The 25,974-nt window shown below is 49.4% G+C and overlaps 1 protein-coding gene across 1 annotated transcript in view; it reads right to left on the bottom strand.

Moving 5' to 3' along the window:
- The window catches only part of FER1L5 (fer-1 like family member 5), a 96,530-nt gene that overhangs the window by 53,890 nt on the left and 16,666 nt on the right, over nt 1–25,974 (bottom strand). Inside the window, exons 4-17 of the mRNA XM_073324758.1 lie at nt 24,061–24,145; nt 20,154–20,275; nt 19,601–19,729; nt 19,100–19,162; nt 16,584–16,634; nt 13,601–13,631; nt 12,806–12,921; nt 11,472–11,592; nt 10,824–10,927; nt 4,121–4,189; nt 3,376–3,419; nt 2,704–2,786; nt 2,514–2,626; nt 1,620–1,733 (exon numbers count right to left, since the gene is read on the bottom strand). Coding sequence (XP_073180859.1) covers nt 1,620–1,733; nt 2,514–2,626; nt 2,704–2,786; nt 3,376–3,419; nt 4,121–4,189; nt 10,824–10,927; nt 11,472–11,592; nt 12,806–12,921; nt 13,601–13,631; nt 16,584–16,634; nt 19,100–19,162; nt 19,601–19,729; nt 20,154–20,275; nt 24,061–24,145 — 1,245 coding nt within the window. The remainder of the gene's footprint in view (nt 1–1,619; nt 1,734–2,513; nt 2,627–2,703; nt 2,787–3,375; nt 3,420–4,120; nt 4,190–10,823; nt 10,928–11,471; nt 11,593–12,805; nt 12,922–13,600; nt 13,632–16,583; nt 16,635–19,099; nt 19,163–19,600; nt 19,730–20,153; nt 20,276–24,060; nt 24,146–25,974) is intronic.

The following is a 25,974-nucleotide window of genomic DNA, read 5'->3' as shown; positions in this document are numbered from 1 at the left end:
GATTTGTGTAACTGACCTCCTGGAGGGGAGCAGTCACACAGCTGACTTCCCAGGGACAGAGAAAGGGGTGGCGGAGGGCACCCCAATCCAGGTTCCAGTTTTTCAGGATGCTATTCCTGATAACTGTTTGGAAAGTAACTGTGTCTCTTTACATCAAGATGCAGCTCCAACGCCTGTGACAGCAGAGGAGTTGGGACCAGGAAATTGCCAGGTGGTCGTTTGTGAGAATGCAAATGACCCTATGGGCGGGGATGGTGAGGGGGGGGGTTCCCCCAGGCGGGTGAGAGTCAGGGAGAAGTTATGGGAAAGCTGCTGAGAAAAGGTGAATCTGATCGAAGGTTAAACACCCCTAGCCCAGAGAGCAGGGATCACAGCCCTCTAGGGGGCAGGGAAGGACTCAGTGCAGGGAGGGGGAAACACAGGGTAACCCACAAAAGGGAGCTGGATTTTCTGCATATGTACAGTTCAGGGGTTGGGAGACCGCTCCCCAAAGGGCCAGCCAATGTGCAGGATCCCCCTGAACACCTATCTTGCCAGACCCTGAGGCACCAAAATTCCAGAAACATGATTAAATTAAGAACCCAGGCAGAGGGGAACACTGGAGGGAAAGAAAAGCCAGTGACTGATGACACAGGAAAGAGTCAAATGACACCCTGGGGTTCCTGTTCTCTAAGTCACATACCCACCAGGAACACACACGGCCTCTGATCCCGGTGGGGAAAGAACCAGACTCATGGGATCACCAGTGATGGGACCTTTGGAGGGAGGCTTTGCCGAACCTCAGGCTGCAGCCCTTCTGTACTTTCCTAGGCACACGGGGATTGCCAGATGGGATCAGGCCCCATCTAGCCCCATGTCCCACAAGGGCCACCACCACCTGCTTCAGCAGAAGGTGCAAAAACCTCACAGTCACAGATGTGGGATAATCTGCCCCCATGATGGTCTCATTCTCACCCTGGAAAGTTAGTAGCTACACCCTGAAGCTTGGGAGGTTTTATCTCCCTTCCAAAAAGGTATTACAGCGCTTTATTTTGTCATTCCCCATCTACATTTCCTCTGAATGAGGAGGCCAAATGTTCTGTCTCAGATGTCCCTGGTAGCAGAGACTACAGAGCTGCTGAGAGGTGCGTTGGTGGGGAGGGACCAGGGATGGTTGTGGCATGGTCAGCGTAACTGGGTGAGATGTGCTCCAACCTCTTTCCAATATTCTCCCAGCACCAAGAGGACAGATTCTGGGGCCCTGCCTTTCTCACGGATACAAGACATGTTTTGTTGTCAAGTTCAAGTCTGCTCTGAGACGTGGCAGTAAGAACCGCACGGTGAGTTTATTATGGTTCCTATCTCAAATGGGCTCAGGGGCCAAGTGAACATGTGTTTCTGTCTAACTGCTGTGGGCTCCTGGAAGAGCCATTGGGAAGCTCCCAGGGCAATCACTGCTCATACAGGGCTGGCTGGGATGCTCACACAGCATTACAATTCATAGATGATGTGCAGCTTCCCTTCTGCTGGAACTGTTTCCTGAGAAGCTTTGTCCCCCTGCTCCCCTTCCCAGCCCCGTTCGCTGTTAGGCCATGGCTGGCTGGGGTGTTGGGGTCACACACTCAGTCAGGGCTAGTTACCTCCACCCTGGCAATAGCTTCTGCAGGGATCTCCTCTATTTCCTGTTCGGGGGTCCTATCCATGCTGGTGTTTAATTCCACTAGAATCCGACCTCGATAGGCCACCCCTTCCTCCTGGAAGACAAATGGGTCCTCAGAAGAGGGGCGGGAAGGGGATAGAAGAACAAGGGAATGGGAGACCCTGTAAGAGGGGTAAGAGAAGAGAGGGAGGAGCACCGGGAAACTTTTCTCACTCTTTTTCCAGGCCTGACATCAAGCGCAAACAGCACAAACAACTGTCTGAGCCCCTCACTGAGATGTTTACGGGGGCTCCATGCAGGCCAGGCTCTGCAGCTCATGGGACAACTCAGGGCAGCAAGAGGCAACTTATGGGCCGAGCAGGAGGAGAAAGGTCTCTGGCAGATTTCTTCCTGTTGCAGATTGCCCCCCTCCCAGGTCTGCCCCTGCTCCTTCAGACCTCTTTGCCACCCCTCCTAACTTCCCCTTCAATAACAGCCAGAGGTAGCTCAAGCTGACGATGCAGGCTGGGAGCATTAGTAGGCTGGAAGTGGCCTGCTGTCCCAGGAGCGACCATGCCTCCGTGCCTTGTGCTCAGAGGGGAAGGCGGAGGACAGACACTGTGTGTGTTTGGGGAGATGGGCTGTCACCTACTGGTCACCCTCTCATTCCCCCGGTACAATTCACCATTCTCTGGAGCAACTTGGGGAACTGTAGGGTGCTCCCGTCAGTGAGGGGCCAGGGTCAACCCAGTGCTGTAGTGGGCATGCCAGATGCCATGCTACGACCCACTGGCATGGACTCATGGCAACCCCAGGGCTTGGGAGTCATGAGGACCCTGCCCCCAGGCCATGGTCTTCCTGGGATCCAGGCCATGAACGGAAGGGAGACACTTACGCTCCCAGAGTTGAGTTTCTCATTCGGGTCGTGGAGGCTGGTGAATTCCTTGGGGCTCCCGTAGAGGGTCAGGAAGCTGGGTCCAAAGCATGGCAGGAACCCGGAGAAATCCCCTGGAACCAAGAGAGGAACCTGAGACGAGAGAGCCCAGAATGAAGCCAGCTCTCGATGGGCAGTCAGAGCCCCTTACCTTCTATCTCAGCCCCCGTGGAAGACACCTCGGACAGGCTGATGTACGTGGTCCCAAGGATGTCCGTTTTTCTTGCTCGGTCCCTGGAAGTGCAGAGCAGACAGCAAAGAGCCTTTCTGTGGTATTGGAGCGGGCTGGGGCGGCTGCTGAACAAAAGGCCCACCAAGCTCTGTGCGCCCCTACCAAACCCTGGGGTCTACAAACACTGTCTTCTGCCTACCCAGTCCTTGTCGTCAAGGGGCTCCGAAGCCTGGGACCAGGGCATTTAAAACTTGGCCAAGGCTCTGGGATGAGACTGCGGTCCACACTGGCACTGCTGTGGCCCAAGGGAACTGTCTGCTGTAAGGATCGTCAGGGCAGGAGACAGAGCTTCCTTTGGGGCCAGCCGCAGAATGAACTTCCCTGGAACCAAGGGCCATCCAGACCTCCCCCTTCCTGCTGCAAGGACCAGGCACACTTCCCTGACCTGCCTTCTCTAACATAACATGTCTGTGTATTTATGAACCCCACATGGGTCCCTTCCCTTCCACCCACCACAGTGTCCCTGCTGGCTCTTCCCTCACCAGACTGGCCAGCCTCACCCCGTCCTGCTCTCCTCAGTTACTCCCCTTCCTCTGGGGGTAACGCCAGGATTGCCTGCTCCAGGCGGGGACTATCCAAAGTGCTGCTTACCTGTTCAGAATGGTTAGCTTGATCTTATCATACACGGATGGTAACTGCAATGGGAAGGTGGCAGGTTAGAAGGGCATATGTCCCTGGGGCCAGGCCCAGTGTGCCATTTGACACAGCAAGGCTCTTCCTTCCCACAGTTTATATGGCAGGGCTGCCCTGCTTTTGTTGGCATACTAGGAAGGATGTTGCCGTGTGGACTGGTGCCAAAGCCATTGGATGCCCTATCTGGCTCTTCAGCTGTGGGAGCTGGGGATGGCCAGTGGACGGAGAAGCTGAAGCACTGTCTAGGGGGAGCAGAGGGAGGCACCCGTTATGGGGAACTCCCCCTCTTGAAGGGTTACTAGCTCCACAGAGCAGGTGCCTTCCTTCCTTCCCCTCCCTGCAGACAGGGCTTCCAGCCTCTCCCACTGCCGCTCCACTACAGCAATCCCTAGTTCCCAGTGTCAGGAACGTGTGCAGGGCAGAGACCCAGCCCCCACAAGAGGGAAAGGACATGACCTTCCACAAGCTCTGTGTGTCACTTCTCCTGCCCCCCTGTCAATACTCCTTGGACTCTGGGCTGCAAATGCTGGCCCCCCCAGGGAGAGACACTATTAGGGTGTCTATGGCAAGAACTCCCTTAATCCTCTTTCAGGAAATGAGAATTTGGGTAACTCAGGGGGAAAGAAGGGATGCGGGGGAGATATTCAATGCAGATTGTCAGGGCTCTGACAACATCCCCTTCCTACCGAGTCATCCATCTCACCTGAGCAGGAAAGAACAGCACCTGGTTCCACTCTGGGTTGGCATTTCTTGGCATCACTCTGGTGCAGTGCTGAGAACATTGAAGGACACTATTAGCAACCAGAAATCAACACCTCTCCTTCCAGCTACACCCTCTGTAGGTCAATCCCTTCCTTCACCCATCTCAGTTCCCTGGGTCATATTTGCCCCTCCGCAAACAAGCGTTTGCTCTCCAGGCAGCACTGCAGAGCCTTAGCAGCAATGGGGTTTGGTTCTGTCTCATGTACCGTCAACTCCATCGCCAGTTGCACTCCCATCATGGGATCATCAGGACTGGCGTTGACTTGGGGAGGCTTAGAGAAGTCACAGGAATGAGGCATCCTTATGTGAGGGGCCCTGCCTGGCATTTCTCAGTGTCAGAATCCCACCGTCGCTTCGCTCCCCACAAGATCATTGGGAGAAGGGCAAGGAAAAGCAACCCCGCTCTCTCCATCTCAGCACATCAGACTGTCCTAATGGCAGGACGTATCTGCCGACACAGCAGAGGCAGCTCCTCCAGGACTGTTAACACACAGAGTCAGGGTGTCACAGGGCCTGTCGATCAATCCTGACACGCAGGGGCTGTTGTGATAATTGGGCCGACGCATTTACCCTTACTGTGAGTTTAACTGTAAAGGTGAGTGTACATTCATAAGATCTTACAATGAACTATAACATCAAGCACTCATGGGAATAGATACAAGAATAGTGGACAGAAAATCTATTAATCTAAACCAAGAAGGCCACATTGATATAATCCAAGGACAGGAAATTCTACTTGTCAAAAACAGATGATGTGAAGCCGGATGTTAATGAACCAGAATTGGTGTTTCAGAGTAGCAGCCATGTTAGTCTGTATCTGCAAAAAGAAAAGGAGTACTTGTGGCACCTTAGAGTGTGTTGGATATTAGGCCTAATTAGTGGACAAAATAATGAGGGAACCGGCTATTGCACCCAGCACTCCCTTTCTGAAAACCAAAAGGACAGAGGTTACTGGAGCAAGCTTCACCATCTTGGCTACGACCCCCGCCCTGGGACCATGGGCCTTCATCATCGTCCAAGGCCCCAACTCCGTGGGTGCTCCAGCCTGGAGCACCCATGGAGAAAAGTTAGCTGGTGCTTAGCACCCACTGGCAGCCAAGCTCCCCTCCCTCCCCCCAAGTCCCTCCCGCCCACCGCAGGCCCCCGCCGATCAACTCCTCCCCCTCCCTCCCAGGGCCTCCTGCATGCCGCGGAACAGCTGTTCAGTGGCGTGCAGGAGGCGCTGGGGGGGGGAGGAGTGGGGATGGGGCGTGCTTGCGGGAAGGGACGGAAAAGGCAAGGTGGGGGTGGAGCGGGGGCGGGAAGAGGAGGGGTGGGGCGTTGGGGGAAGGGGTGGAGTGGGGGGCGGGTACTGGGGCGGAATGGGGGAGACTTGGGGGAAGGGTGGAGTGGGAGCAGGGCCTGGGGCTGAGTGGGGTTTGAGCACCCCCGGGGAAAATTAGAAGCTAGTGTCTGTGATCATCCTGATCCTGAGAAGTGTGCTGATCAGACCAATCCCGAAAGAGGGACCCAGATGACATTGCCACCCCTGCCGGCTTCAGGAGAATCTCAAACACCACCTGGGATGTAAGACTGTCTCTCTCTCTCTCCACTTTGTGTGTCCTTTTCCTTTCCTGCCTTAGTTCTTCTCTTTCCTATCTCTCTCCTTTTACCTTCTGCTTAACAAGAGACTGGCTTAGCCAGCCAAGCCTGGATATTTTTAGCACTGCTATAAACCTGTGACCAGAAAGAGGCAGCTAAAAGCAAAGGCCTAACCATCGCAAAGCTGGTACGAGTTTGCCAGGCCTCAGAGTGCCTTGTGCCTGTGTTTCTCCAGCAGGGAGGCTGCAAGTGAGAGTCAACACCAGAGAGAGAAGCTGCATTTTCTACCTTTCCTGTTCTTTCCTCTCCCCTTTTGTGTGTGTTTTTCTTGGTGTGTCTTCTTAAGAAACAGGATCAGACTTTAACAACAGCAGCAGCAAGGACAGCTCCAACCCTTCTCAACTTGCTTCTTCTCTTTTCCCCCAAAAGGACAGTTATTACCATCTGAGAGACTGTCAAACAACGGTGCTTTTCCTTCAAAAATTGACGTCAGCAACAACAGTGACATCTCCAGCCTATCTCAACTAACTCTGGGCTTGTCTTCAAGCATAGCACTGTAGCTGCGCCCTGTAGTGGTGTAGTGAAGACGCTACTATGCGGATGGGAGAGCTTCTCCCGAGGGCATAGTTAATCTCCTCCCCAAGAGGCGTAGCACTGTCTACACAAGGGGCGAGGTCGGTGTAACTACGTTGCTCAGGGGTGTGGATTTTTCACACCCCTGCGCGACGTTGTTATACCGATACAGACCTGTAGTATAGCCCAGGCCTTCTCTTTTACTCAAAGAGACAATTTCAGACTTTAACCAACCGCAGCAATCACAACTCCAGCTCATTTCAACTAATCATAGAATCATAGAATATCAGGGTTGGAAGGGACCTCAGGAGGTCATCTAGTCCAACCCCCTGCTCAAAAGCAGGACCAATCCCCAATTAAATCATCCCAGCCAGGGCTTTGTCAAGCCTGACCTTAAAAACTTCTAAGGAAGGAGATTCCACCACCTCCCTAGGCAACGCATTCCAGTGTTTAACCACCCTCCTAGTGAAAAAGTTTTTCCTAATATCCAACCTAAACCTCCCCCACTGCAACTTGAGACCATTACTCCTTGTCCTGTCCTCTTCTACCACTGAGAATAGTCTAGAACCATCCTCTCTGGAACAACCTCTCAGGTAGTTGAAAGCAGCTATCAAATCCCTCCTCATTCTTCTCTTCTGCAGGCTAAACAATCCCAGCTCCCTCAGCCTCTCCTCATAAGTCATGTGTTCCAGACCCCTAATCATTTTTGTTGCCCTTCGCTGGACTCTCTCCAATTTATCCACATCCTTCTTGTAGTGTGGGGCCCAAAACTGGACACAGTACTCCAGATGAGACCTCACCAATGTTGAATAGAGGGGGATGATCACGTCCCTCGATCTGCTCGCTATGCCCCTACTTATACATCCCAAAATGCCATTGGCCTTCTTGGCAACAAGGGCACACTGCTGACTCATATCCAGCTTCTCGTCCACTGTCACCCCTAGGTCCTTTTCCGCAGAACTGCTGCCTAGCCATTCGGTCCCTAGTCTGTAGCTGTGCATTGGGTTCTTCCGTCCTAAGTGCAGGATCCTGCACTTATCCTTATTGAACCTCATCAGATTTCTTTTGGCCCAATCCTCCAATTTGTCTAGGTCCCTCTGTATCCTATCCCTGCCCTCCAGTGTATCTACCACTCCTCCCAGTTTAGTATCATCCGCAAATTTGCTGAGAGTGCAATCCACACCATCCTCCAGATCATTTATGAAGATATTGAACAAAACCGGCCCCAGGACCGACCCCTGGGGCACTCCACTTGATACCGGCTGCCAACTAGACATGGAGCCATTGATCACTACCCGTTGAGCCCGACAATCTAGCCAACTTTCTACCCACCTTATAGTGCATTCATCCAACCCGTACTTCTTTAACTTGCTGACAAGAATACTATGGGAGACCGTGTCAAAAGCTTTGCTAAAGTCAAGAAACAATACATCCACTGCTTTCCCTTCATCCACAGAACCAGTAATCTCATCATAGAAGGCGATTAGATTAGTCAGGCATGACCTTCCCTTGGTGAATCCATGCTGACTGTTCCTGATCACTTTCCTCTCATGTAAGTGCTTCAGGATTGATTCTTTGAGGACCTGCTCCATGATTTTTCCGGGGACTGAGGTGAGGCTGACTGGCCTGTAGTTCCCAGGATCCTCCTTCTTCCCTTTTTTAAAGATTGGCACTACATTAGCCTTTTTCCAGTCATCCGGGACTTCCCCCATTCGCCACGAGTTTTCAAAGATAATGGCCAATGGCTCTGCAATCACAGCCGCCAGTTCCTTTAGCACTCTCGGATGCAACTCGTCCGGCCCCATGGACTTGTGCACGTCTAGCTTTTCTAAACTACTTTCTTCTCTTTTACCCTTCCCACTACAAAACCCCCAAACCAGTTATTACCGTCTTTAAAACCATCTAAGAGACTGTTTGCAGTGATGTTATAACTGTGTTGGTCCCAGGATATTAGAGAAACAAGGTGGGTGAGGTCATATCTTTCCTTGGCCCAACTTCTGTTGGTGAAAGAGACAAGCTTTCGAGCTACAAGGAGCTCCTCTTCAGTACAGAAGAGCTCTATGTAGCTTGAAAGCTTGTCTCTTTCACCAGTGGAAGTTGGGCCAATAAAAGATATCAACTCCCCCACCTTGATTCTTTAAGAGACTCTCAGACAAGATGTTCTTGTGGCACCTTAGAGACTAAACAAATTGGCTAGTCTCTAAGGTGCCACAAGTCCTCCTTTTCTTTTTGCGAATACAGACTAACACGGCTGCTACTCTGAAACCTGTCATCAGACAAGATGGATTTTCCTTCTAAAAAACTTTCTCCAGTTAAAGGGAAAGGGAATGAGGATTGTTGTTAAAATTAAAGCCTTACTTAATACTTTATATTTCAGATGCTTTACTTGTGTTTCCTTCTCTTCTGTATCATCAATAAAAAGTTAAAAGAATTTGTAATAGTGTGTTTGCCACGCTGCTGAGCAGGCTGAGGTCTCTGTGTACCAAACCTTGGACCTTGTTTAACATGCTTAATGTTGGACAGTGACTGGCTCATATTAACACCTTTGGCCCATGTATTCCATCCGAATTAATACAACAGGGCCCAGTTTGACTCTCAGCCCGCAGGGATGGAAGTTGTTTGGCTGTGCGGCTGCAAACAAATCTTGCTTGGACTCCAATAGAGCAAGTTCGCTATGGAAACTGCCGCAGGATAATAACTACCAGCCCGGCCGTGGTACCAGGAGTGCACTGGTTACCATACGAATGGGATAGGGATTCAATCCGTGGTGTTCTGTAGAAATTCCTACTGCTAGGTTTACTTTACAGGTGTATCCACACGTCTGCTGGACGGCCCGACGGCATCTGTAACGAATGGGCCCGCGTGTGTCTGCCGCCTACCGGGTGCAATCAGTCCTGCTCAGCCGTGTGTAACAGGCTCTTTACTGTACTCCCAACAGCTCATGGGGATTCTCCTTTAGCTCAAGGGGGGAAGCTGAATTCTATCACCTCCGTTGCCGTGGCACTTCTAGGGGCCACACATTTGTTACTGCACTGATGTGTTAGAGTTTAGAGTACAAGACTGGCTGTTGGTGAGGAGACTGAAGTTGCCAGATGCTCTCCCAGGAGGTCACTTTTCTGACCAGAGCAAGCCGTCAAGAACACTATCCCCAATAATGTCACGGCTAACCTGGTGGCTGAACTTTGTGACTTTCTCCTCACCCATAACTATTTCACATTTGGGGACAACGTATACCTTCAGATCAGCGGCACTGCTATGGGTACCCGCATGGCCCCACAGTATGCCAACATTTTTATGGCTGACTTAGAACAACGCTTCCTCAGCTCTCGTCCCCTAACGCCCCTACTCTACTTGCGCTATATTGATGACATCTTCATCATCTGGACCCATGGAAAAGAAGCCCTTGAGGAATTCCACCATGATTTCAACAATTTCCATCCCACCATCAACCTCAGCCTGGTCCAGTCCACGCAAGAGATCCACTTCCTGGACACTACAGTGCTAATAAACGATGGTCACGTAAACACCACCCTATACCAGAAACCTACTGACCACTATTCCTACCTACATGCCTCCAGCTTTCACCCTGACCACACCACACGATCCATCGTGTACAGCCAAGCTCTACAATACAACCGCATTTGCTCCAACCCCTCAGACAGAGACAAACACCTACAAGATCTCTATCAAGCATTCTTACAACTACAATACCCACCTGCGGAAGTGAAGAAACAGATTGATAGAGTCAGAAGAGTTCCCAGAAGTCACCTACTACAGGACAGGCCCAACAAAGAAAATAACAGAAAGCCACTAGCCATCACCTTCAGCCCCCAACTAAAACCTCTCCAGCGCATTATCAAGGATCTACAACCTATCCTGAAGGACGACCCAACACTCTCACAAATCTTGGGAGACAGGCCAGTCCTTGCTTACAGACAGCCCCGCAACCTGAAGCAAATACTCAACAGCAACCACATACCACACAACAGAACCACTAACCCAGGAACCTATCCTTGCAACAAAGCCCGTTGCCAACTGTGCCCACATATCTATTCAGGGGACACCATCACAGGGCCTAATAACATCAGCCACACGATCAGAGGCTCGTTCACCTGCACATCTACAAATGTGATATATGCCATCATGTGCCAGCAATGCCCCTCTGCCATGTACATTGGGCAAACTGGATAGTCTCTACGTAAAAGAATAAATGGACACAAATCAGATGTCAAGAATTATAGCATTCATAAACCAGTCGGAGAACACTTCAATCTCTCTGGTCACTCGATTTCTGATCTCAAAGTGACTATCCTTCAACAAAAAGACTTCGAAAACAGACTCCAACGAGAGACTGCTGAATTGGAATTAATTTGCAAATTGGATACAATTAACTTAGGCTTGAATAGAGACTGGGAATGGTTGATTCATTATAAAAAGTAACCTATTTCCCCTTGTTTATTCCTCCTCCCCCCCTGAAACATGTTACCTACCGTTTTCCCTGCAAAACTAACTTCCACGGAAGGGTCAACGCAGATTCTTTTGTCGACATGCATATGGAACATGGACCTAAAGTAATGCAGAAAGGAGTCCTCCACTGGAGAGGGAAGAGAGACGTATTCGTGTCAGATAGCTTTCGGCTGGCACAATTAGCTCCTGCTGACCGTCTATGCTTGACTGGGAGACCCAAAACCTCCCCTCGGCTGAGGGACGGGATTCGAGGGTAACAAGGGTCTACAAGGGCAGAGGAAGCTGATGACATTGGAAAGCAGGCAGGCAAAGTGGGGGGCAGGCCACCCTACAATAGTGGGCAAAGATCCTAATGCATTTGCCTCCAGCCCCTCTAGGAGCTGTCACTGCAGAGGGGTGAGCCACAGGGACTGTCAAACCCTTGTGCTTCCTATGTTGTGGTAGCAGCCATAATTGTGCTAGGTGCTGCGCAAACATCACAAGGCCCAGACCCTGCCCAAGGAGCTGAAATGACCGAGGAATCATAGAATATCATAGAATATCAGGGTTGGAAGGGACCCCTGAAGGTCATCTAGTCCAACCCCCGAATAGTCCCTGGAGTCCTGGCTCCCATCCACCAGCTCTGACTCCCAGGCCATGGAGAGGTATCCTCTGCGCTATATGACACATACTTTGGGGTATATCCTCAGCTCTGTATATGCGGAGCTGAAAGGTGGCCATGCATACAGGCATCGCGGCAGGCTTGAGAAGGCTGGACTCGACATCCTCGCTCTCCATAGGCTTGTCCAGCTCCTGAGAAGAGAGAAGAGTGCTGGGAATGTAGACAGGCCCAGAACACAACCGCAAGACAGTCCCACCAGCAGAGCAATGGAAGAAGCAGAGGAGGGGATGTGGTGTGTCTGAGACCAGGCGTCTCACTGCTCCAGAGAGAGCCAAAGGCATGTGGTGAGCAGGTTACTTTGCAGCCTGTGCGGTGTTAGGGTCAGATCCTGATGCCCCTGGAGCAATGAGGGCTCTGCCAGGGGCTCCAATGGGAGGAAGACTGGGCCCTTGTGCTGCGGCCGGGAGCCATCTTGGGGCACTTGTGTATGAATGGCGGCCTGCAGGGGCCAGAGAGCACGGCCTGGGGTGGGCAGAGCACGAAGCCAGGTATGGAAGGGTGAGAGTGCAGACGCAAAGAGTGACCTGATCTGCAGAGACACTGAGCACCCACAGCTGCCTCGACGTGCCGCGGGAGCTCAGCGCTTCCGACAACGCAGGGCTCCTCTGCTGAATCACTCTCGACTCAGGCTAATCACTGCTGAGTCTTGCTGGTCGGTGGTTCAGTGAGTTCCAACAAGGGCCCGAAGCATGGGCGGCTGGTGACCCGGCCATTGGGGGAGGCTAGCCCCCGGGCCCTCCCCTTGTGCCCAAGGCCCTGCCCCTCCCCATCTGACCCCCCTTCTGCTTCCCCTCCCCCACAGGAGCCCAGGGCACCCCCACCGCAGCCCCCAACCCCAGTGCCGGGCCGCCAGGGGGCGAGGCCCCAGCCCTGGTGCTCCGGGTGGGGTGGCCCCGGCACCGGCTGCCCTGACTCCCTGCGGGAGGCAGGCCAGCCAGCCCCAGCCAGCCCGGGCCAGCCAAGGCAGAGTGCTCTGGGATCCGCAGGAGGGGGCCTGGCCTGGGGGCGGGGTGTGGGCGGGGCCACGCTAGGCGGTTCGGGAAGGCACAGCCTACCCCTGCCCACGATACCCGCTGCCCACGGCCTGAGGCGGGGTCCTGGAGGGAAGCCTTGGAACAGCCAAGGCAGGTGCAGGCTGTGTTCGTGTTTTGCAGATATCAGTTTGCAGATATCAGATAACTGCAGATATCAGTTTTGCAGATATCAGTCAGATATGTTTTGCAGATATCAGTAGACCCAAGACCGTGGGAGGGAACTGCGGTGGTTTGGGCACGGACTCAGGATGGGGTAGGAACTCAGCGGGATCACTGCCGGTGTCATGTCCCTTTCACAGGTGGTGTTTACCGGTGCCTGGTCCCCGGCTCCTAGGACACAAAGGCTGACTTTCAAGTAGCCTCTCAAGCCCGCATTCAGATGAGTAGGGTGGTAAAGGCTGAGCCATTTCCAGCTGAGAGCATGGCCTGGGAGAGAAGGACAGCAGCGTCTGCTATTTGTGCAACTCATCGTATTCTTCCCACCCCACACTCAGCTTCTTTCCAGGCACAGCTTCCAGGGCCACAAGGGACCACTGTGACCCAGAGAAGCTGGCTAGGAGCCAGCAGCATGCCCTGGTTGCCAACAAGGCCAATGGCACATTGGGCTGCGTTAGTAGGAGCGTTGCCAGCCGATCGAGGGACGTGATTGTTCCCCTCTATTCGGCACTGGTGAGGCCACACCTGGAGTATTGCGTCCAGTTTTGGGCCCCCCACTACAGAAGGGATGTGGACAAATCGGAGAGAGTCCAGCAGAGGGCAACAAAAATGGTCAGGGGGCTGGAGCACATGACAGATGAGGAGAGGCTGAGGGAACTGGGCTTGTTTAGTCTGCAGAAGAGAAGAGTGATGGGGGGAATTTGACAGCAGCCTTCAACTACCTGAAGGGGTGTGTGATCTTTCACTCCATATTCTTTATGAAAATATGCTTATGCTATGAACAGGTCATAACTGAGATGTACTTTATGCAAGATGAGTCTTGTAAGGTATAACTGGAAAGGTCGTAATTTACTGAATGTGATTATCCTATTTGTACGCCTGTATCATTTCTGTATCTGGAGTTAGTAATAGTGACTAGGTATCTGTATTTCAAACAGCCTTCACCTACCGGGAGAGTCGTACACATGGCCAACCTCAAGCTGTGGAGAGGGAAATGGAGCATGTTAGGGGATAACAATAACAACACTACCCGGCATTCCTCTAACACTCTCCCTCTCAGGATCTCCATTCAGGTGGGGAAAGTGAGGCACAGAGCGGCAAAACGATGTGCCCAAACTTAACGGCAGAGCCTGGAATAGAACCTGGACCACTTGACTCCTTGTTCTGTACTTAAAAGCACGGCACAAGGCCGCGCTGACGCTAAGGGCTGGTCTATACTTACCATGCTGCTGCGTTTCACTGGTAGCCGTTCTGCTGGAGCACTTCCTGAAGACGCTACTACGCTGACGGGAGATCGTCTCCCTTTCACGGAGGCGCTCCGCCTCCCCAGGGGGCGGTAGCTATATCGACAGGAGAAGCCCTCCCACCGACACAGCGCGTCTACACCGGGGGTGAGGTCGCTGTAACTTATGTCACTCACGGGGTGACTCATTCACACCGCTGAGTGACATCACTTATACCGACGTGAGTGATAGCTCAAGCCTAAGAGACACAAAATCAGAGGCAAAGTAGAGCTAAGCTAGCCGCTGTTGTTCCGGCTCTGCTCATTCCTATTGTGACGTGATGCTCCATATTCTGTATAGAAATATGCTTATGATGTGAATATGGCATAACTAAGATCTACTTTATGCAAGATGGCTCCTGTAAGATCTCATTGGAAAGGTTCTGATTTACTGAATGTGATTATCCTATTTGTATGCCTGTATCATCTCTGTATCTGAAGTTAGGAATGCTGACTATGTAACAATTACAACTGTGTGTGTACTTGGGGAAACACCCACCGGACAGCAGGCAATCTTCCTGAATGAGCCATTTAAGAAGGACAATACAACTCTGGAGACACTAATCTCCCACCTCCCGGAGGAGCTTCCTGGGATTGCATTGACACTACAAGATCCGGTGGTAATGTCACCTGATGAAAAATACCCCCTTAGACACGGCTGGTACTTTTCCACTGGAAGCAAAGGCTTCCCGCCTTATGTCAATTCTATTCGAGGCTGGGAGGCAAGGCCAATGGGATTCTCCTCCATTGCCTACCCAAGAAGAAAGACTGCTGAAAGTACCTGAAGAGACAAAGGAACTAAGCTGAGGGAAAGGCAAGGGCTGAGTCCAGACTGAGACAGTCTAAAGAGTCTAAAGAGAAATAACTGGAACTCTGAGCTACAGAAATTCTGCATCCTGCCCAAGTCAACAATTAGGGTGAGAAATTACATGTTTAACCTGTTTCCTTAGTGAATCAAGCTTAGTTTGCGTGTTTTGTTTTATTTGCTAAGTAATCTGGGTGTGTGCTGGAAAGGGGTTAGAGAGCCTGGCACAGCAACCCAGTGCAAGGGAAACCCCAGGCTGGCAGGGCTGAGTGGGATCCCAGCACATCAGGTGGCATCCCGGATTGGGGTAGAGGTCTAAGCCATCACACCTGTCATGCGTGGTACTGGGAAATGGGGTGGGGGAATTGGGCTGGCTCCAAAACAAGATTTAATGAAAAATCTTGATGTTTCAACATTTGCTTCCATTCCAATGCAGAACAAAACTAAGACCTTTTAAATTGGGGAGAGGGATTGACCAGTCCGTCCCAGAATGGCGAATAGCTGGCCGTCTAAGGCATTCCCTTCATTCAGGCTAGGGACTTGAACCTTAGGGCAGGTCTACACTATGGGGCAAAGTCGACCTAAGTTACACAACTCCAGATACGTGAATAACATAGCCGGAGTTGACATACCTTAGGTTGACTTATTGCGGTGTCTACACCAGTTTCTCCCGTCGACTTACCTTATGCTTCTCACTCCAGTGGTGTACCAGAGTCAATGGGAGAGCGATCAGCAGTCGATTTAGCAGGTCTTCACTAGACCCGCTAAATTGACCCCTGGTGGGTCAATCACCACGTGTCGATCCCCCGGTAAGTGGAGACAAGTAGCTAAGGAGACAAGTACCTTAGACTCCTACATCCCAGGTGTGTTCTAGACAAGTAGCTATTCTGGCAGTCTCTTGCTCTGGTTTTGACCAGAAATCCCATCCTGGACCTGAGAAACCTTTCTGGCAAAATTTCAGTCAAAATAGATGTGTTTCTGTGAAAATGTCCAGTTTCAGAAAACCAAGATTTTGTTAAAAAGTGCCTGACCAGCTTCAGTCAGCAGTAGATGAAGTCATGGTTCAGGGACAGCTGTTCACACCCAATTCCTGGCTGCCTAGAAAAGTGGTGACTGACTAGGAGAGAGACAGGGACAAAAATCTAGGAACATATGTTACAGTGGACAAGACAGACAATTTCATCCGCACGTTACCACAATGTGCCAGAGGCAGGAGCAAGGTAAGGGGGAGAGTGTTCATAGGTAAAATTTTAATGAATGACTGGAGTAAGGATAAGTTATTGACCCACTTGAGAATTGTAACCAATTGTGGAGATCGCTACTTGGAGACAACGGATGATTCCTAAAGAGCCCCTTGGGAGCAGGGCTGGCCAGAAAACAAGAATCCCATTTCACACATTTTCACAGTTTTGGCCTTTGTTTTGTTTTGCACTGGGACAAGCAGAGCCCTTTGAAACCTTTCACCAAAACCAGAGCATGAGTGCGCATCACTAGAACAGCCCACTGGTTAGGGCACTCAGCTGTGATGGAGGAGGAAGTAGCTCAGGTCTGCTCTGCTCTGCCTGATTCAGAGGAAGGACATGAAGGTGGGTCTCCCATACCGTAGATAAGTGCCCTAACCACCTGGCTATTGGCTATTCTGAGATGGGCTGGTCTCTCTCTCTCTCTTGCTCCCTCCCTTCCAGGAAATTCTCAACCAGCTCTACTTGGGAGTGAGCATTGCCTGTATGCTGGTTGCCACACCCATGCATGTAACATCACCAGGGAAATATCACCAGGAAAATATCTACTGGCATGGTCCAGTCAGCTGGCTCTGCCAAGATTATTACATCAGCTGTCACTCACCTTGAACACTCCAATGATGGAATCCGCTCGCACTGCCCTTGAGTTCAACACCTAACAAACAAACCCAAGACTTCGGTTCACCATTCTTGTGCTAGGAGGTAAAGCCCCCTTCTTCACCCCCACCCACCTGAGGGACAGCATGATGGATCTATTATCCACAATTCCCAGCTCTGAGGCCTGAAGGGTCTGTAGGCCTGATTCTTCAATGCCTTGCACCCTGTCTCATCACTTACACCTGTGTAAAATTCTACAAAATCAGAATTCTCCACGCAGCTTGCATAGGAGAAATGACTGCATAAAGTGCAAAGCAGAGAAGAATTGGAGTTCAAGTCTTGAAAGCTCTAAATGGCAACTAGGCTCTGTGAATATAAAGTCCATAGATTTATAAATCTAAAGGTCAGAAGGAACCATTGTGATCATTTGGTCCTGCATAACACAGGCCACCAGACTTCCCTGCATTAATTCCTTCTTTGTGTCCAATAGCTGTGGATGAACTAGAGCAGATGTTTTAGAAAAATATCCAATCTTGATTTAAAAATTGTTAGTGATGGAGAATCCACCATGACCTTTGATAAGTTGTTCCAACGGCTAATTACACTCAGGGGTAAAAATTTGCTCCTGTATTTGCCTGGCTTCAACTTTCATCTATTGGATTTTGTTATACCTTTGGCTGCTACACTGAAGAGCTCTCTATTCTCGAATTTCATTTCCTCATGCAGGAATTTATAGACTGTGATCAAGTCACCGGATATGTCACAAGCCCCTTAACCTACCCTTTCGATAAGCTAAATAGATTAAGGTCCTTGAGTAAGGTGACCAGATGGCCCGTTCTTATAGGGACAGTCCTGTTTTTTGGGACTTTTTCTTATATAGGTGCCTATTACCCCCCCACTCCCTGTCTCGTTTTTTCACAGTTGCTATCTGGTCACTATCCTTGAGTCTCTCACTATAAGGCATGTTTTCTACTCCTTAAACATTCTCATGAACCTTCTCCAATTTATCAACATCTATTTTAAAATGCAGGCACAAAACTGGACACAGTATTCTAGTATTGGTCTCACTGGAACGGAACTGGAATGGAACTGGCCATACTGGAACGAGAGATTTTGAGCTGCTCTATTTTCCTAAGCACAGCACTGAAAATATTGCTTTGACACCATTAACTGAAAATAGGGGGAAGAACTAAAAATTTTTTGAGTGACCAGGGAGATTGAAGTGTTCTCCTACTGGTTTTTGAATGTTATAATTCCTGATGTTAGATTTGTCCTGACATCCTGGAATTATAATGTTCAGATTAGAACACTTCAATCTCCCTGGTCACTCAATAACAAACTTAAAAGTTGCAATTCTTCAACAAAAAACCCCTTCAAAAACAGCCTCCAGTGAGAAACTACAGAACTGGAATTAATTTGTAAACTGGTTTCAGAGTAGCAGCCGTGTTAGTCTGTATTCGCAAAAAGAAAAGGAGTATTTGTGGCACCTTAGAGTGCTGGTAATATCTGACCTTAAGTGATCACTCTCGTTACAGTGTATATGGTAACACCCATTGTATGTTCTCTATGTATATAAATCTCCCCACTGTATTTTCCACTGAATGCATCCGATGAAGTGAGCTGTAGCTCACGAAAGCTTATGCTCAAATAAATTGGTTAGTCTCTAAGGTGCCACAAGTACTCCTTTTCAATTTATAAACTGGACACCATCAAATTAGGCCTGAATAAAGACTGGGAGTGGCTGGGTTATTACAAAAACTAATTTCCCTCTGCTGATACTCACACCTTCTTGTCAACTGTTTGAAATGGGCCACCCTCATTACCACTACAAAAGTGATTTTTCCTCCCTTGGTATTCTACTGTTAATTGAATTGTCTCGTTAGGACTGACCCCCCACTTGGTAAGGCAACTCCCATCTTTTCATGTACTATGTATAAATATACTTGCTACTGTATTTTCCACTCCATGCATCTGATGAAGTGGGTTCTAGCCCACCAAAGCTTATGCCCAAATGAATTTGTTAGTCTCTAAGGTGCCACAAGGATTCTTCATTGTTTTTGCTGATACAAACTAACACGGCTACCACTCTGAAACTTGTTAATCTATAATTGCTTTGACCTACTCTACCCTTGTACCAAGACTCAGGTTACAGTGTCCCGTGATAGCCATGTATGGACCATGATTAATTCTTATGCAGTCAGAAGACACCACTGAGCATGCTCAGGGAATGCACAGTAATGGCCCATTAACGCTGATTGACATCAAGATTGGTGCATCAGCAAACAGACTCAACATCCAACTGTTAGAAGAAAAGACTTAGAGGGCAGGGTGCTTTAAGGTTCTCCAGCGCCAGGAGAGCAAAAGTAGGGACTCGGGTCAACTAGGTAGAAGAGACGTGATGCGAGGTGTGTCCTGCCCTTCATCTGGCCTATACCTGGAGTAGCAGGGAGGGTCCTGCCAGTGAGCTGTGAGATGCAGGAAGCCAGCTCCAGAGGTAGAGGGGTTCTGGTCTCACTATTGTACCTGTATGTTTATGGTCTCGTCAAAGACCTGAGTAGGCGTCTCATGGAAGTTCCGGAAAAATATCTGAGGAAAATGAGGAGAGGTAAATTTAGCACAGTCCCAAACCTGCCTGCGCTCTCTGGGGAGCTCAGGGTCCCACTCCCATGCAGTGAGGGGTTGCCAGGTTTGGCTGGACATATTCCTGGAGGTTCCATCACGGGACATAATCTTTAATGAAAGATTAACCTTTAATTCCTGGAGACTCCCGGACAATCCTGGAGGGTTGGCACCCTACATGCCCCACCGAGGAGTGCAGTCCAGACACTGCCCTGGGAAGGAAGACTGTAACTCACAGGAACGTCCGCATCCCTCCTCAATCATGCCTCCAACTCCCTCAATAACTGGTGCCCTGGGACCATCCTACATTGACTTTGGGATTGGCTCACAGACTAGAGAGCCCTCTCCAGCACAGGCTTGGTAAGTCCCCAAAAGCAGGCGTGGAACCACAGGATGCTCACCCACCTCATTAAAATAGGGGTTGTTCCCCATTTTGATTCTCGTCCTGTACACGTGGTCTCCAATGAAGACCTTCACCACGGGCTTGATGTTGTTTCCCTGGAGCTGACGGCCTTCAATGATCCTCACACGCACCTGCAGTGAGAAATACAGTGGTATGATTTAAAGGGTCCCAGGGCAGGGATGTTCTGTTCGCCCAGCTGGGCTCCACTGCTGGAACTGGTCCCAATGCCATCCTGACCTGGGGCACCATTGGAGGCGGGACGTGCCAATGACAAAGCAACCCCAGAATAATAATATCCATTTCTGTTATTTCCCAAGGCATCCGCTCCATCCAAGGTAGCAGGATGAAGCCCATGGATGAAGGAACATAGAGCTGGGATCCTTGTATCCTACGATGGAGAGGGAACTAATCCTGGTACACTAGGTCTATCGCTGTGGGAAAAGGACTGACTTGGCCATTGAGACCCATGTACGGACCACCTTTACTGTTGGGCCTGGGCTATATCGGGGGGGAATCTCTCTTTGACAGATCTCATCTTGGCATGGTTCGCAATACCTGGAAGTCCTGTTTTTTGTCTGCGAGTTCTCTTCTGGGATTTATTCGGCTGCTGATTCCTTCCCTCTGATGATCCTTTCCTGTAATACTCCGGATGGCTGTGGTGACCTCGCCGTGTGCCTCTGGGGATGGTCAGAAAGGGAATGGATTGGTCTGGGGTGGATGACTGGAAGAATCATCCTTTCCCACAGACCAAGTCAGAAGAAACATTCTCTGCTCCTTCTTTGGCAGTTTTGTCAAGGAAGGTGTCAGACATAGGAGCTTTAATTCCACTTGTTTGACACATTGTGCCTGTGATTGCAAAGTGTTCAGGGTCAAAGCAGTTAAGTGAGAATCTGTTACACAGACAACTGGACGTGAGGAGGCTAAAAGCATGTCCCATTATAAATGCCCCATTACATGCAGTGTGCATGATCTCCTGAATACACACGTTGTGCCCAATGCGGGGGTGAGCTCTGATCTTCACAGGGATCAGTTGTGAGTCCTGCTGCACACCTGCACAGATGGGTAAGGGGTAAAAGGAGATCCCGTAAATCCCTGAGCAGGCTACCCATGTTGCTGGAGGCTGTGCAGGCGGTCAGGGGCTGCATGTGGGCTAGGCGGGGGGAAGACTGAATGAGTCTGGTCACTGCCCCTCACAATTCGTCGGTTCCAAAGCCAGAAGGGACACTGTGATCATCTCATCTGACCTCCTGTATAACACAGACCAGAGACCTGCCTCACAATAATCCCTAGCGCAGATCTGTTAGAAAACCACCCAGTCTTGATTTGAAAATTGCCAGTGATGGAAAATCCACCATGACCTTTGGTAAGTTTTTCCAATAGTGAATTTAATTACTATTGCTGTTAAAAATGTATGTCTTATTTCCAGTCTGAATTTGTCTAGCTCCAACTCCTAGCCATTGGACTGTGTTATGCCTTTCTCACTAGACTGAAGAGCCCATTATAAAATATTTGTTCCCCATGTAGATACCGACAGACTGTGATAGCTCAGTGGTTTGAGCATTGGCCTGCTACACCCAGGGTCGTGAGCTCAACCCTTGAGGGATCTAGGGCAAAAATTGGGGATTGGTCCTGCTGTGAGCAGGGGGTGGGACTAGATACCTCCTGAGGTCCCTTCCGACCCTGATAGTCTATGATATGTCACCTCTTAACCTTCTTTTTGTTAAATGAAATAGATTGAGCTCCTTACGTCTATCACTATAAGGCAGGTTTTCTAATCCTTTGATCATTCTTATGGCTCTTCTATGAATCCTCTCTAATTTATCAACATCTTTCCCGAACTGGGGACACCAGAACTGGACAAAGTGTTCCAGCAGTGGTCGCACCAGTGCCAAATACAGAGATAAAATAAGCTTTTGACTCCCACTCAAGATTCTACTTTTTACGCGTTTGGCCACGACATTTTCCAGGGACCTTATGCATAGCCCCCCAGTTATTTTTAGTCACTGTTTCCCAGGGTAGAGTCCCCCCCGTGCTGAAAGTATGGCCTACATTTTTTGTTTTATATTTAGCCATATTAAAACACATATTGTTTGCTTGTGCCCAGTTTACCAAGTGTATCCAGATCACTCTGTATCAGTGACCAGTCCTCTTCATTAGTTATCACTCCCCCAATTCCTGTGCCATCTGTTAACTTTATCAGGGATGATTTTATGTTTTCTCCCAGGTCATTGATAAAAATGTTAAATAGCGTAGGGCCAAGAACAGATCCCTGCAGAACCCCACTAGAAACACACTTGCTTGATGATGATTCCTTTTGTACAATTATATCTTAAGACCTATCAGTTAGCGAGCTTTATATCCATTTAATGTGTACCATGTTAATTTTATATCATTCTCATCATAAAGTTAGTTTGACAGGATCTATTTTCCATAAACCCATGTTGATTGGCACTAATTATATTACCCTCCTTGAATTCTTTATTAATTGAGTCCCATAATAGCTGCTCTATTACCTTGCCTAGGATCGATGTCATACTGACAGGTCCATAATTACCCAGGTCATCCCATTCACTGTTTTTAAAAATTGGCACAATATTAGCCTTTCTCCAGACTTCTGGAACTTCCCCAGTATTGCAAGACTCATTGAAAAAACAACGTTAACAGTCCAGTGAGCTCCTAAGACAGCTCTTTAAAAACTCTTGGATGCAAGTTATCTGGAGTTGCTGATTTAAAAATTTCTAATTTAGTCACTTCTGTTTAACATCCTCATGGCATACTAGTAGAATGGAAAGAGTATTATCATCACCATATGAAGAAATTACATCCCAAATATGTTTTTATTTGTCCCTAATGCACACCAGAAATATTTATTGAACACTTCTGCCTTTTCTGCTTTATTACTTATAATTGTACCATTTCCACTGAATAATGCACCAATACCATTGTCAGGATTCTTTTTGTTCCTAATATTCTTAAAAATCTCCTTTTTATTGTCCTTAACTCTTCTGGCCATAGATTTCTCCTTCTTTCCCTTTGCTTCCCTTTACAATTTTCTACAATTAATAGCTTCTGATTTATATTCATGACTATCAACTTCTCCTGTCTTCCATTTGTTATGTATATTTTTTTATTTTTTCATCTCCGCCTTCACTTCCCTGCTAAATCAGGTTGGTTTTTTTAAACTGGTATGGCTTTCTTTCCTGGTTGTGGGATTGTGGCTTTTGGGACATCTGTTACAGTGTTCTTAAACAATTTCCAATGATCTTTCATATTTTCCTAATTAAATTCTTCCTCCCAGATTATTTGGATCATAATTGTTTTCAGTTTTGTGAATTTGGCTCTTTTAAAGCACCAAATCTATCTATCTATCTATCTATTTATCTATCCCCATCCACCCCACCTCTCTATCTATCTATCTATCTATCCCCATCCACCCCACCTCTCTATCTATCTATCTATCTATCCCCATCCACCCCACCTCTCTATCTATCTATCTATCTATCTATCTATCCCCATCCACCCCACCTCTCTATCTATCTATCTATCCCCATCCACCCCACCTCTCTATCTATCTATCTATCTATCTATCTATCTATCTATCTATCTATCTATCTATCTATCTATCTATCTATCTATCTCACTTGTCAGGACTTTATTCTGTTTGCACATTATATAGATGATCAGATCATGATCCTCTCTACCAAAGCTACCGTTAATTGTTAGTCCTGTAATAAGTTCCTCTTTATCTGTTAAGATGAGGTCTAATAGAGATTTCCTCCATGTTGGATGCAGCACGTTCAGAGTTAGGAAATTGTCATCTATAATATTGAGAAATTCCAGGGATGTTCTGGTACTGGCAGCATGAGACATTCAACAGGTGTCACTCAAATTGAATTCCTGCCCACTGTGTCAGCCCATGTCCAGGTGTTGGTGCAGAGAGGGAAGCAGGCTATGTTAGCCAAAGGGGGGCTACTTCACTTCCCCATGGGAGCACGGGGGAAGTAGGGACTAGATCGTGACTCCCAAAGTCACAGTGTGGCCCAGCCCACAGAGATTAGAGTTGGCAAAGGACCTATCAGATCATCTTGCCCATCCTCTCCTGAGCCAGGTGGTGCTGTCCCATGTGCCCCATTCTCCAGGGTGTTGTCCAATTCAGTTTTACATGATGTAAGTGATGGCGCCTCAACCACTTCTCTTAGGAGATGATTCCTCAGGGCACAGGGAGGAAACGGGCATCATAACGGTCTCGAAAACTGGTAGGAACGGTCACATACTCATCATGGGGTGGGGATGTGTGAGATGGAGTCAGGTTGGGGGTACTTTTCCCCTCCCCCCATGCTTTTCCCCCAAACTCAAGAAAGCTCCCCTCACAAGAAACCAAGGCCAAGTTGATTTGGAAAATATAAACAGGATAAATTACATTTACAGCACAGGACTGACCCGCCAACAGATGCTCACTTACCTTCACCACTGGCTTTTTGTTTTCCTGACTCCCCTATTGCCTTGAGTCCCGGCGGGGTGTAGGAGGCACTTAAATTGATGGTACACTGAAATTCAACGACAAATAGAATTAAAGCCCCTCTCTTGGTTTGAGAGGAGCAGCCGTGTTCGTCTGTATCCGCAAAAAGAACAGGAGGACTTGTGGCACCGTAGAGACTAACCAATTTGTTTGAGCGTGAGCTTTCGTGAGCTGCAGCTTTGGGTGTAGGTGTAGTGACACTGTTCCCAGTGGGTACCCTACCCAGAGTTCATTGCAGAGTTGCACCTAAATACCATGCAGGCTCTGTTTGTTTCCAATACGCTAATGGCCCCAAACCCTGCACATTACTCTAAGGGTGCAGGGGCTTTTCCTTTAGTGCAGAGGTCCCCAAACTGTGGGACGCGCCCCCCCTAGAGGGGCACGGAGGAATGAGCATGGGTCAGCCCCCATGAGGGGGCAGGGAAGGAGCGCTGCCAAGCCCCGCTCCTGGCCCTGGCCCCAGCTGCGGGCCCTGCGCCTAGGGCTCCGCTCCTGGCCCCGTGCCTGAGATCCTGGCTGCTGGCCCTGGGGCTCTGCTACCAAACCCACCCCTGCTCCCAGCTGGGACCCCAGCCTTGGCCCTCTTATCCCTGTCCACATCCCCTCCTCCTGGAGCTGCAGCCCTGCCGCGAGGTAAAAAGATTGGGGGCCATTGGGGTAACCTGTGTGTGTTGGTCCAATTCTCTAGGTGTCCATCCTTGCCCCCCAAATGCCCTGAGGCAGGGTAAGTGTGAGGAGGCTGGTCCTAGGGTCCCCATCCCTGTTACCATTACCCAGCATGCCCAGTGCTGTCCCGCCATCCTGCTGCCCAGCCTGCTCCACGGGACCTGCACAGCACTGCAAGAACTCACTCTTTCTCCCGCACCCCTGGCTCTCTGTCTCTCATGCTCACCCTCCCTCCAGGGGGAGACTGTCAGGGGATCTCCTGCGCTCCCCTCAGGAGGGGGAGACAGTTGGGGAATTGCCCGCACTCCCCCCAGGCCGGGGGACACAGTCAGGGCATCTCCCGCACTCCCCTCAGGCCGGGGGACACAGTCAGGGGATCTCCCGCACTCCTCGCAGACAGGGGAGACTGTCAGGGGATCGCCCGCACTCCCTCAGGCCGGGGAGACAGTTGGGGGATCACCCGCACTCCCCTCAGTCCGGGGAGACAGTCAGGGGATCACTCACATTCCCTCAGGCAGAGTTGTCCTCCTCTCATCGTCCCAGCGATCGCATTAGTCAGTCTTTCATCCCCACAAGGTTCGCCCAATTACAAGGCTCAACATCGTTGGCAAGGTGAGCACACTGCAGTTTTCACCATCTCTCATCTACCTAGCAACAAGTGTGGCTCCCTTTCTCATCAGACTCATTAACCCAGGTTACAATCGTTAGACCCATTTTACAGATGGGGAAAACTCCAGCAGGAACCATCCCTCTACTGATGATCAATCCAGGAGAGACCCATCAGACCCTAATACTGTCTAGGAGGATGTGAGTATGACTGTAGCTATGTGCATGGAGGTATCTAGGATTTGATATGCTGTGATATTCATAACTTTGCTGGTAACTTGAATAAAATTGATAAAATATATTAGACCTTGTTCTTGTGAGTGTCTGTGTTACTTTCCTTGGTCTTCATGTGTTCCTGTAAGCTATAGATCTGAAACAAGTGGCAGTGGTAACTCTATTGAACTTTCAGAGTGGGAGCCATGTTAGTCTGTATCAGAAAAAACAACGAGGAGTCCTTGTGGCACCTTAGAGACTAACAAATTTATTTCGGCATAAGACTTTCATGTGTTAGAACCTACTTCATCAGATGCATGGAGTGGAAAATACAGGAGCAGGTATCAATAGATGAAAAGATGTAATTTGCCT

This window comes from Lepidochelys kempii, chromosome 26 (genome assembly GCF_965140265.1).
Source record: "Lepidochelys kempii isolate rLepKem1 chromosome 26, rLepKem1.hap2, whole genome shotgun sequence".
NCBI lineage: Eukaryota > Metazoa > Chordata > Testudines > Cheloniidae > Lepidochelys > Lepidochelys kempii.
This window is presented reverse-complemented; position numbering and strand designations above follow the sequence as displayed.